General features: G+C 41.0%; 1 protein-coding gene across 1 annotated transcript in view; it reads left to right on the top strand.

Moving 5' to 3' along the window:
* Positions 1-12,425, top strand: part of CACNA1I (calcium voltage-gated channel subunit alpha1 I) — a 459,676-nt gene that overhangs the window by 356,226 nt on the left and 91,025 nt on the right. Inside the window, exons 28-30 of the mRNA XM_069737599.1 lie at positions 5,995-6,073; positions 6,192-6,313; positions 10,040-10,360. Coding sequence (XP_069593700.1) covers positions 5,995-6,073; positions 6,192-6,313; positions 10,040-10,360 — 522 coding nt within the window. The remainder of the gene's footprint in view (positions 1-5,994; positions 6,074-6,191; positions 6,314-10,039; positions 10,361-12,425) is intronic.

The raw sequence follows: 12,425 nt of genomic DNA, 5'->3' as shown, positions 1-12,425 counted from the left end.
CTAGTTTCCGCAGTAAAAGTAATCTTTTAAAAACGTTCAATGTAACTTTTTTTGTGCGTCGCATCCGCCATTTTTGACTGCGCATGTGCGGCCAAAACTCCGCCCCCTCCTCCCTGGACTGCAGAATGGGCAGCGGTTGTGTTGAAAAACTGCATCCACTGCCCACGTCATGCAGTAATTTCACAACGTCCATCAGTATGTCGGCCCGACGCATTGTGACGGGCCTGTACCGACGGAAGTGTGAAAGAGGCCTTATCCTGTGCTCTGCGCTGAGTGCTTACACGGGGGTGTCCATGTAATTTTCTGAAATGTGTGGTTTAGACAGAGAAGAAGATTCATGTTAATGAGGCAGATGGAGGCACTGTGTGTGTCATAGGACCTGTGATCCAGCGGTGTACAGTACGTCTTTTTAGGATTGCATAAAAGTTCTGTTGGCCACAGTTTTATGCACTGCTGAAAAAAGGACACCGCTGAACAGAGGCCAGGTGGAGTCCAGAGTTACTCTGCTGCCTCATTATAGTGAATGCATCCCTTGGGTGTTTGATCTGTTACGTTACTCAGAGATTTAAATGGAAACCACAAAGTAAGTGGTCAGCGTAGCGCACCGGCTAAATTTGATCCCAAACATTATGTAAAATGTTCCCAATAAAAGTTTCAACTCAATTCGCAAAAAAATCAAGCCCTCACTCTGGTCTGCCATCTAACGGAATTATAGTGGACTTTCATGTTACTGGTAGCACAAAAGCTCTGGAAAAGGTAAATGGCTGCTTGCTCCCTAAAAGAAATTCAGCAAATTCTCTGCTCCCAAAACCAAATGTTCCCTTCCTTCTGAGCCCCAGTATGCCTAAAGGTACCTTCACATTAAGCGACGCTGCAGCGATATAGACAACGAGCCGATCGCTGCAGCGTCGCTGTTTAGGTCGCTAGGAGACGTCAAACACCGGCAACAGCTGGACGATGCAGGAGCGATCCAGTGACGTACTTATCGTTCTTGCGGGTTGTTCGCTCCATGAAAAACCATTGCAGGCATCGTTGTTTTTGCTGTCAAACATGACGAATCACGCCGACCTGACGACCAAATAAAGTTCCGGACTTCTAGCTACGACCAGCGATGTCACAGCAGGATCCTGATCGCTGCTGCATGTCAAACACAACGAGATCGCTATCCAGGACGCTGCAACGTCACGGATCGCTGTCGTTCTCGTTGGAAAGTTGTTCAGTGTGAAGGTACCTTTAGTCACATTTAGCGCCCACATGTTTGGTATTTCTGTGGTGATAAGAGCCCGCCTAATTTACAGGTGCGTATCTCCGGAAGCATGAGCTGGGCATAATGTACTGGTGACTAACATACTGGTCACTACAATGTACTGGTCACTACAACGGCAGTATGCAATTTTCACTCAGCATCATCCACTGCTGCCTGTTTCTGGAAAATACCCATGGAGTCAAAATTGTCACAAAATCTGTAGATAAATTCCCAAAGGGGTATAATTTCCAAAATGTGGTCACTTGAGGCGGGATTCTGCTTTTCTAGCACTTAGGGGATCTTTATATGGAATCCGCAAACTAGTCTAGGAAAATATGTGCTCCATGACGCAAATCCCGAGTCATTCAGTATGGCTACGCAGGACTATACAGCCACATATGGGGTATTTCTACATTCAGCAGAAATGATGGGACAAATTTTGATGCCATTGTTATGCATTTCCCAGTATGAAAATGTGAAACTTGGGGCTAGCACACAATCTTGGTGGTAAAACTGTAAATTATTTTTTCTTCACTGCCCAATGGTGTAATTCTGTGACACACCTGTGGTGTCAATATAATCACTGCACCCCTAGATGAATTCATTGAGTGGTTTAATTGGTAAAATGGGGTCACTTATGGGGGCTTCTGCTGTTCTGGCACCTCAGGGGCTCTACCAATGTAACATGGCACCCTCAAAGCAAAATCTGCACTGTAATTTGGCGCTACTTCCCTTGTGAGCTTTTCACTGTGCCTCAAAAGTAGTTTTCGACCACATATGGGGTATCGGTGAACTCAGGAGAAATTCCGCAACAAGCTTTGGGGTCCATTTCTCCTTTTGCCCTTGTTAAAATACAAAATTTGTAGCTAAAAAGATTTTTGTGGGAAACGTGATTTTTTTTATTTTCACGGCTTAACGATATAAACTTCTGAGAAGCACCTGAAGGGTTAATAAACTTCTTGAATATTGTTTTTAGTACCTCGAGGGGTCCAGTTTTTAGAATAGTGTCATTTTCTGTCATATAGGCCCCTCAAAGTCACTTCAAATGTAATGTGGTCCCTAAAAAAATGGTTTTGCAAATTTTGTTATAAAATTAAGAAATTGCTGGTCAACTTTTAACCCTTATAACTTCCTGACAAAAAAAATGATGTTTCCAAAATTGGGCTGATGTAAAGTAGACATGCGGGAAATGTTATTTAGAAACTATTTTGTGCAAAATGACTCTCTGATTTAGGGGCATAAAAATTAAAAATTACAAAAAAATTACAAAAAAATTTTCACAAATAAACGCCAGTCATATCAAAGAAATTTTACCGCTATCATAAAGTACAATATGTCTCGAGAAAACAATCTCAGTATCAGTGGAATCCATTAAAATGTTCCAGAGTGAAATTAACACTTGTCAGAATTGTAAAAATTTGCCTAGTCAGGAAGGTGAAAACAGACTTCAAGGTGAAGGGGTTAAAGGGGTTGTCCAAGACAAAAAAAACATTGCTGCTTTCTTTGTAAAACAGTGCTCCACCTGCTACAGGTTATATGTGATATTGTAACTCAGATTCATCCACTCTAATGCTAAGTGCACACGCTGCGGATTCCATTGCGGAATTTTCCGCAGCGGATTTGCAAAACCCGCAGTGAAAAACCGCTGCGGTTTTTACTGTGGATTTACCGTGGTTTCTTTTGCGGTTTCCTCTGCGGGTTTTCACCTGCAGATTTCTATTGGAGTAGGGGCAAACCCGCAGCGGAATCCGCAGAAAGAATTGACATGCTGCGGAAAATAAACCGCTGCGTTTCCGCGCGGTTTTTTTCCGCAGCATGTGCACTGCGGATTTCATTTCCCATTGCTTTATATGGTACTGTAAATGCATGGGAAACTGCTGCGCATCCGTAGCAAAATCCGCAGCGTGTGCACATACCCTCATAGAGTTGAGCTATAATATCAAACTCAGCCTTTGTACAGGTGTGGTGCAGTTTAGGAGCTTTCCCTTTAATATTGCTTTTTTTGGTGATTTGTACCAGCTCCAGTCCATGATCAAATATTGCTTAAGCTTTATCCTGATTACATATAATACTGCGCAACAAATTTCAGGGAAGTTCTTGTCACCTGAGAAAATTGAATTGTATCTTATAGATTTTGATATGCTGAACACGAATAAGTGCTCCAAAAGTCTGTATCACGTAAGGTTTTTGAGAAACAACACTTTATAGTCTACATTATGACGTCCGGGACAGTACATACTGTACTTGTACATCGATGTCAGTAGCAAAAGCAATTGTTCAAAAGTGTTTTGCAGACGACTTTCGTTTATAATCTGTGTTTTTAGAATCATAACAGAATATTATAATGTTTCGTATCATTTCTCAAAAACCTTACGTGATAGGAAAAATCTGATGGGACAAAAAACCGGTCATAGGAGCGCATGCGAGATGGTGAGTTGATATAAAATCTTCATTTATTAGTTTCCACAACGCGTTTCAATGGAATACCTCCGTCTTCCTCAGGTGGCAGTTGTTAACTGCCACCTGAGGAAAACGGAGGTATTCCGTTGAAAACTAATGAAGATTTTATATCAACTCACTGTCTCGCATGCGCTCCTATGACCGTTCTTTTGTCCGCTCTTGTTTGATCCTCTTGCGAGGCATCCGGCTGGAGCTGCAGTGTATCTTCCGTTTTAACAACCCCTAACACCAGCTTGGCACTCCTGTAAAGCCGTTTGTCATTTTCTTTTCCTCTATAGGAAAAATCTGATGTCATTTCTGAAATCAGCATGAAAAAAATCTATCAGGAACATTCAAAATTGTCCGAGGAACAAAACCTTTGTAAGGCTGGTTTCACATTTGCGAATGGAAGTGCTGCAGAGGGCTGCGTACGTCTTCCGGTCAGCTCCACCTACATCGGCATGCAGTGTGCGTACCATATCTTTACCATTAGGTACGCAGGCCATGCCGATGTATGCGGATGCCTCTGCATGTGTCATTTTGATGGTGCGGCGACTGCACCAAATTGCAACTCGTTGCGTTCGGCACAGGTCGCTGCACCGTCAAAACGACGCATGCGGAGGCATCCATATACATTGGCATGGCCTGTGTACCTAATGGTAAAGATAGGGTATGCATGCAGCATGCTGACATAGGCGGAGCTGACCATAGGGGTGCGGCTGTTGGCTGAGCTTCACGGAAGACATACGCAGCCCTCCGCAGCACCTCCATCCGCAAATGTGAAACCAGCCTAAAACAGTAAATCGGATCCATCACCATTCCTTCAAGATACAGTGTTTTGAATGTTGCAGAATAAAAAAATATGTCCAGTAAGGTACAAGCTGTATATTAATTCCTAACTACTCATCATGGTTAGTGGTAGTGCGTCAAGAGTAATCCAAAACTGGGCTTTGCTTAAAAAGCCTGTCATGAGGCTAACGCGACAGAGAGGTTCCAGAGAACCGCAGCGCTTTGGGCCTCATTCACACACGATGAACAGAAGCTCTTCTCCTGAATTCTGACCTGGCTGTCTTGTGCCAGCAGGGCAGGAGTTAAACCTGGTTACTGAAGTTACTGAGAGCTTGGTCTCTCAGCTGATTTGGTTTTTGTAATCTCCGCTCCTATATAGACTCAGCTTTGACTACAACTGTTGTCAGTGATCAGTTCTGCTGCCTGGCTTGAAGTGGGAAGGAGCAGTGGTGTTTGGAGCTTGGAGGTTTATCTACAGCCATTGTCTGCTGTTTTGGTTGCATGTTAAACCTGTTTTCCTTCCTTGTTTTTTCCTTCTCTTCCCTTCTTTGTGTTTCCTCTGTGGTTGTGTGAGCATTTGGTGAGTTTGAGATTTTAGTTACCTTGTCTGCATACCCTGTTTAATTGTCGTATTTATACACTGGTGCAGTCCACCTCCCTTGGGGGGGGTCACTGATAGGACCTGCACAGGAGACAGGGATACGCTGGAGGCTCAGGCCTCCTAACCATTATAGGTACCCCTGAGATAAGGGAAAGCAAGGGCCCCATTATAGTGGCAGGGACAGGTGTGGGTCCCAGTACACCGTCCTGCCCCTTTATCGCCGTTAACGGTGTGACAAAGCCTTTGCCTTTAAAGGGAATATGTCAGCAGAATTTCACCCCCCAAACAATTTATTTATAGATGTATAAATTGTCTTTTAAAATTGTCCTTTAATGACAAGTCTAGAAGATAATGTAAAGATTAATGTAAAGATGTAGGATAGCAATATCTTTACATGGCCAGTCCCTTCCGCTGTTGCTGAGAAATCAGAGTTTGAATTGATGTGAAAATGAGGCTGTAGAGATTGGAAGCCTCTGCCACTCCAGCTCGATACCTCCTGCTCCCTGCTTGATTGATGACTCCTTTAAAAAAAAGTCAAATAGCTCAGAGGCTGTCAGTCAAGTGGAAGGAGGCGACGGCTACAAGGGAAATAGAGCTGGAGTGACAGAGGCTTTAGATCTACCATAGTTCTTTAAGCTCATTTGCATATTAATTAAAACATTGATTTCTCAGTAATAGAGTAATGGATTGCTGGACCCATGTAAAGGTATCGCTGGGCTTGTCTTTGAAAGAGTTACATGCGTATATAAATTGTTTGGGGATGAAATCCTGCTGACAGATTCCCTTTAATTGTAGATATGTTTACAAAGCTACTATATACAGTGTATAATACTATTTATACTGATTTTTCCATTGTTATATTGTTTTATTATTAACTGCACTGTATTATTGTGTGTCATTTGTTTTTGTTTTGTTTCAGGTGGGAAACCTTGGTCTGCTGTTCATGCTTCTGTTCTTCATCTATGCAGCTCTGGGAGTTGAGCTGTTTGGGAAACTTAGTGAGTAATTGAAAGAAATATTGCTTTTAAAAAAGAATTCAGAAGTAATCAAATATATTAATATAAAAATAAATATATATATATATATATGCATAATATGAACATTTTGCCCCCACAGTATGCAATGATGATCATCCATGCGAAGGAATGAGTCGACATGCTACTTTTGAGAACTTCGGAATGGCTTTTTTGACTCTTTTCCAAGTTTCTACTGGAGATAACTGGAATGGAATAATGAAGGTAATACATCGTTGTCTATAGCTAATAATAGATTTTGTTATAGATTTGTGTGTCCACATGAACTTTTGGCAGCAACTTTTTCTGTATAAAAAAGATAGCGGGTATTATGCAGAGAGGAGCAAAACAATTGAAGGCGAATCTACAGTAATTTGCCTTCAGTTTAAAAAAAATCCTCCAAATTCAGTTTTATTTGCAATTTTGCTTCTGGTAAATGGAGCAAAACAAAAAAAATATTAAAAATTATACTCGCTCATTTGTCACTTGTCCCGCCGCACAGCCCCTCTCCTGTCCAGACATCTTTTTCGGTCTGGCCTGGACTATGTGGCGGGACAAATAACGGCTCAGTGACGCTACAACATTTTAATATACATATTTGATTTTTAAATAATAAAGTTGCGATAATTCGAATTTGCTTGACAAATTTGAACAAATCTGTAAATTCAAATTTTTGCAGATTTGCTCATCATTTGCATTATGGATCCTTATGGTATAAATGTGAAATATAATTTCCATAGTATTCTATAGGTTTACGCTGCGTGAATCCATGTGCTGCCATACTGTGTATGTGCCAAGGAAACCAAAATATTTGCACTTCCATACATATGGTGAGGTAGAAGACCTATACTGAAGCTCTACACGTCTATGTTCTACATCTTTTTTTAGAAAACACTGAAAATCTTAAGATATAGACCGAAATACTTGCTAGACATTGACTTTGGATTGCTTAAACAAATAAATAAAAATCACATTTTTCTTTTTCAGAAATTGGAGTGTGGGGTTGTTTTTTCTTAAGGCTTGTTTTAGGCTAAGTTTACAATAGCGTATAAAAAATTGTCCGATTTTCATTAAAAAATCAAACAATTTTTGCATCTGTATTGTCATTCGTATTATCAGCAGGGAATAACATTAACTAGAACAAAACCAGTTTTCTATTTTAATAATGGCAATGTAATGGAAAAAATCAGTTGCTTTACAGTTGATCCGTACGGGCTCAAATTTTTTGACTTGGATAGGTGAGTCTCAAATTCAGAAGAGACTAGTGCATGCTGTCATTTTTCTCATGAGGACATTTGATTCATAATAAAAAAAAACAGTTATCTGAAAGCCCAATTGAATGCTATTAGTTTTAGTGCTTTCTTTGAGATATTTTTTACCGCGGACAACACTAGGACCAAAATTGAGGTTCTTTGAATGTAGTCTTATGGAGTGGGATTCCGTTTAAGCCCCCAGACTCTCGGGAGTTATGTATATCGAAAAAAAATTGTGCTTTATGCTATAACATTAAGGTCCTAATAAAAAATACAGTACACCCCAGTACCGTAATCTGAAGCAAGAGTTCAATTTTACTGCACCACCCTTAAGGCTCATGCAGACGTCCATGGATTTTGGTCTGATCTTGGACTTTAATACATGGTCTGGCCGTGTCTCTCCTTAACCGAGCATGGAAGCCTCATAGAATACATGAAGCTGTCATGATAGGGTTGGGAGACCCCCAGCCAGTTCGTGCACTGTGATCCGAGATCAGACCAATAACCATGGACGTACAGTACAGACCAAAAGTTTGGACACACCTTCTCATTTAAAGATTTTTCTGTATTTTCATGACTATGAAAATTGTACATTCACACTGAAGGCATCAAAACTATGAATTAACACATGTGGAATTATATGCTTAACAAAAAAGTATGAAACAACTGATATTATGTCTTATATTCTAGGTTCTTCAAAGTAGCCACCTTTTGCTTTGATGACTGCTTTGCACACTCTTGGCATTCTCTTGATGAGCTTCAAGAGGTAGTCACCGGGAATGGTTTTCACTTCACAGGTGTGCCCTGTCAGGTTTAATAAGTGGGATTTCTTGCCTTATAAATGGTGTTGGGACCATCAGTTGTGTTGTGCATAAGTCTGGTGGATACACAGCTGATAGTCCTACTGAATAGACTGTTAGAATTTGTATTATGGCAAGAAAAAAGCAGCTAAGTAAAGAAAAACGAGTGGCCATCATTACTTTTAGAAATGAAGATCAGTCAGTCCGAAAAATTGGGCAAAGTTTGAAAGTGTCCCCAAGTGCAGTGGCAAAAACCATCAAGCGCTAGAAAGAAACTGGCTCACATGAGGACCGCCCCAGGAAAGGAAAACCAATAGTCACCTCTGCTTCTGAGTATAAGTTTATCGGAGTCACCAGCCTCAGAAATCGCAGGTTAACAGCAGCTGAGATTAGAGACCTGGTCAATGCCAAACAGAGTTCTAGCAGCAGACACATCTCTACAACAACTGTTAAGAGGAGACTTTGTGCAGCAGGCCTTAATGGTAAAATAGCTGCTAGGAAACCACTGCTATGGACAGGCAAAAAGCAGAAGAGACTTGTTTGGGCTAAAGAACACAAGGAATGGACAATAGACCAGTGGAAATCTGCTTTGGTCTGATGAGTCCAAATTTGAGATCTTTGGTTCCAACCACCGTGTCTTTGTGCGACGCAGAAAAGGTGAACGGATGGACTCTACATGCCTGGTTCCCACCGTGAAGCATGAAGGAGGAGGAGGTGTGGGGGAGCTTTGCTGGTGACACTGTTGAGGATTTATTTAAAATTGATGGCATACTGAACCAGCATGGCTACCACAGCATCTTGCAGCGGCATGCTATTCCATCCGGTTTGCGTTTAGTTGGACCATCATTTATTTTTCAACAGGACAATGACCCCAAACACACCTCCAGGCTGTGTAAGGGCTATTTGACCAAGAAGGAGAGTGATGGGTGCTACGCCAGATGACCTGGCCTCCACTGTCACCAGACCTGAACCCAATCGAGATGGTTTGGGGTGAGCTGGACCGCAGAGTGAAGACAAAAGGGCCAACAAGTGCTAAGCATCTCTGGGAACTCCTTCAAGATTGTTGGAAGACCATTCCCAGTAACTACCTCTTGAAGCCCATCAAGAGAATGCCAAGAGTGTGCAAAGCAGTCATCAAAGCAAAAGGTGGCTACTTTGAAGAACCTAGAATATAAGACATAATTTCAGTTGTTTCACACTTTTTTAAGTATACAATTCCACATGTGTTCATTCATAGTTTTGATGCATTTAGTGTGAATGTACAATTTTCATAGTCATGAAAGTACAGAAAAATCCTTAAATAACAAGGTGTGTCCAAACTTTTGGTCTGTGCTGTATGCATGAGCCTTTAGAGGAATTTAAGCATTAGGGCTCATGCAGACATCCATGCAAATTAGTTGGAGCATGGACCACAATGAACGGACTAGCTGCAGTTTCCCGACCCAAGCATCACCGCGTCATAGATTTATATGAAGATGTCACTCTTGGATCATGAGACTCGCGGCAAGTCCGTGCTTGGACCTATTTGCACAGACATCTGCATGAGACCTTACTCAGTCACCATTGAAATCAATAGGTAATCTGTGTCTCCAGGACCCCTAGAGCAGGAGACCCTCTCTGTAGATGTGGTTCCTGAACAGGAAGATTATCTTACAGCAGTAATCGGAAGCAAAGCTCATTTTCTGTCCTTGACAGGTTACATTCTGGATCAATAATTAGCATAATAATAAATACATGCAGTAACACGGAATGTACTAACATACTGTATAATGTCATAGGTATTTAGTTCATTAACCAGGCAGTCAAATTTTTCAACCTGTTTGCAACAGTGACTGTTTTATTTCTTTGTTACATTTAATTACTGGGATTCTTAGCTGTTCCTTCTGATCTGCACACAGGATACACTCCGTGATTGCACCAACGATGACCGCAGCTGCTTGAGCAATCTCCAGTTCATCTCCCCTCTGTACTTTGTAAGCTTTGTGCTCACAGCTCAGTTCGTTCTAATAAATGTGGTGGTTGCAGTATTAATGAAGCACCTGGATGACAGCAATAAAGAAGCACAGGAGGACGCAGAGCTAGACGCTGAGATCGAGATGGAGTTAGCTCATGGTCTTTGTTCTCAAACGTCACCTGTTTCTGCTCTTGATAATGGAGGACGAGGAGGAAGACCGGCGACAGAGGGACATCGTAATTTGAGGTGTTTTTCCCCAGCTCAGGTAAATAATGTAGGTTTAAAAATTATAGGCTCAGCTTATGTATTCGATGAGGTGTAGATAATTCTCAGCACTGAAATTCCACACAATGTATCTGAATGAAACGTTAGAAATCCTGGAGTTAATATTTGAATTCGCCACCTTTGATAAATTTTTCCAGAAAAATGTGTGTAACACTCCGAGGTCTCCAAGGAACGTGTACAACTCCTTTTAAGCTCATTAGAACAAACACAGCCTTAAGGTACCTTCACACTCAGCAACTATACAACGAGAACGACAACGATCCGTGACGTTGCAGCGTCCTGGATAGCGATCTCGTTGTGTTTGACACGCAGCAGCGATCTGGATCCCGCTGTGCCATCGCTGGTTGGAGCTAGAAGTCCAGAACTTTATTTCGTCGTCAGGTCGGCGTGTATCGTCATGTTTGACAGCAAAAGCAACGATGCCAGCAATGTTTTACATGGAGCTAACAACCAGCGAGAACGATAAGTGAGTCGCCGTTACGTCACTGGATCGCTCCTGCATCGTTCTGGAGTTGCTGTGTTTGACGTCTCTACAGCGACCTAAACAGCGACGCTCCAGCGATCGGCTCGTTGTCTATATCGCTGCAGCGTCGCTGAGTGTGACGGTACCTTTAGGCTTTATTCAGACATAAGATTGTTTGATATACAAGAAAAAGAAAAAACAAGTTCATCAGTGATTTTTATCAGTTTCTTCAAAATTTCATGAGAATTTCATCAGTTTTCTTCACTGATGTTAAAAAAAGGTTTCTCCACCTTTTCCTATCAGTGAGAAATGGACAGCACAGGGATTGCATCCAAGTGCTGTCAGATTTTTTCAAAGACCCATAGACTTGAATTCCCAATTTTGATTTGACACTTGGATCAATATCGGTCATGTCTCCTCAATTTTGAATGGACCATTCAGTCCGAGAATAAAAATCAGACATGTGAACAGTCCCATAGACTGTCAGGGGTACTAGTGCTAACCGTGAAAATAATGGATAGCACTTGTTTATGAGAGACTGATTTGTGAATTAGCCCTTAGTATAATGTCAACGTGAACTCAACATATTTGGCTATGGTAAACGGATGGTAATCGTTCTTCACTGCTGTTCTCTCTGACATAATCTGTATAGTATATTCAAAGATTTTTTTGTTAACATATTTTTATTGATAAGCTGTGATCTGAGCTTCTGCTTACTAAACAGTTTCACCCCAAAATGGCAGCTGCACTCCCTGCCTTGGGTTTTATACAGGCAATCAAAGAATGTACCATACTATAAAATGTGGGGCATTATGTGGAAGCCAAAATCGAAGTCATATGAGCTTTTTGTGGCTGATACAGTATAATCCTAACCATTGTGTAAAATATTGGCAGGCATTTTTGCTGTTTCGAGCATATTGAATCTCAAATTGTTTGAATTCACCGGGTCCAGCAAATTTTCTAAGATTCAACACAAGTTAGATTTTTTTTCCAGAATCGATTCATTTATCTCTATAATGATGTCGCACCTTATACTAAACGATTGTTAAAGTGAATGGAGCTACAACCTGTCATCCTCCTTTGTCTACTTAAGTCTACTTAACAGATTGAAGTCAGATAGTTACCTGCTGTCATTCATTAAGAACTAAATAGGACTTTTAAAGATGGCCTGTCACTTACCATAAATATAAAAAAAATATATATTTTTTTCTAGCTTGAGCTGTTTTCTTGAATCAGTACTTTTTATTGGTACAATTTTGAGTATATAAGTGTTTGGTCACATTTTATTTCATTTTTTTGAGAGGCTAGATGACCTAAAGCCAGCAATTTTGGCATTGGTTTTAACATTTTTTTGTATGCCATTCAGTGTTGGATAAATAATGATATAGTTTATAGAGCAGGTCTAATACATTGACACCCAATTTATAGTGTTAACATTTTACTACTTTTGCACAAGGTACGGTAATCACTTTTTTAATGAAGATAAAGTCTTTAATTTACTCACCAATCGCGGTCTTCCCTGGTGTACAGCGCAGTTATGGTCCTCTTATCACCCATGTGACTTTTATTCCGACTCGCCGGA

The sequence above is a fragment of the Ranitomeya imitator genome, chromosome 8 (genome assembly GCF_032444005.1).
Source record: "Ranitomeya imitator isolate aRanImi1 chromosome 8, aRanImi1.pri, whole genome shotgun sequence".
Taxonomy (NCBI): Eukaryota; Metazoa; Chordata; class Amphibia; order Anura; family Dendrobatidae; genus Ranitomeya; species Ranitomeya imitator.
The sequence above is the reverse complement of the archived record's forward strand: the minus strand, read 5'-3'. Positions and strand labels throughout refer to the sequence as shown.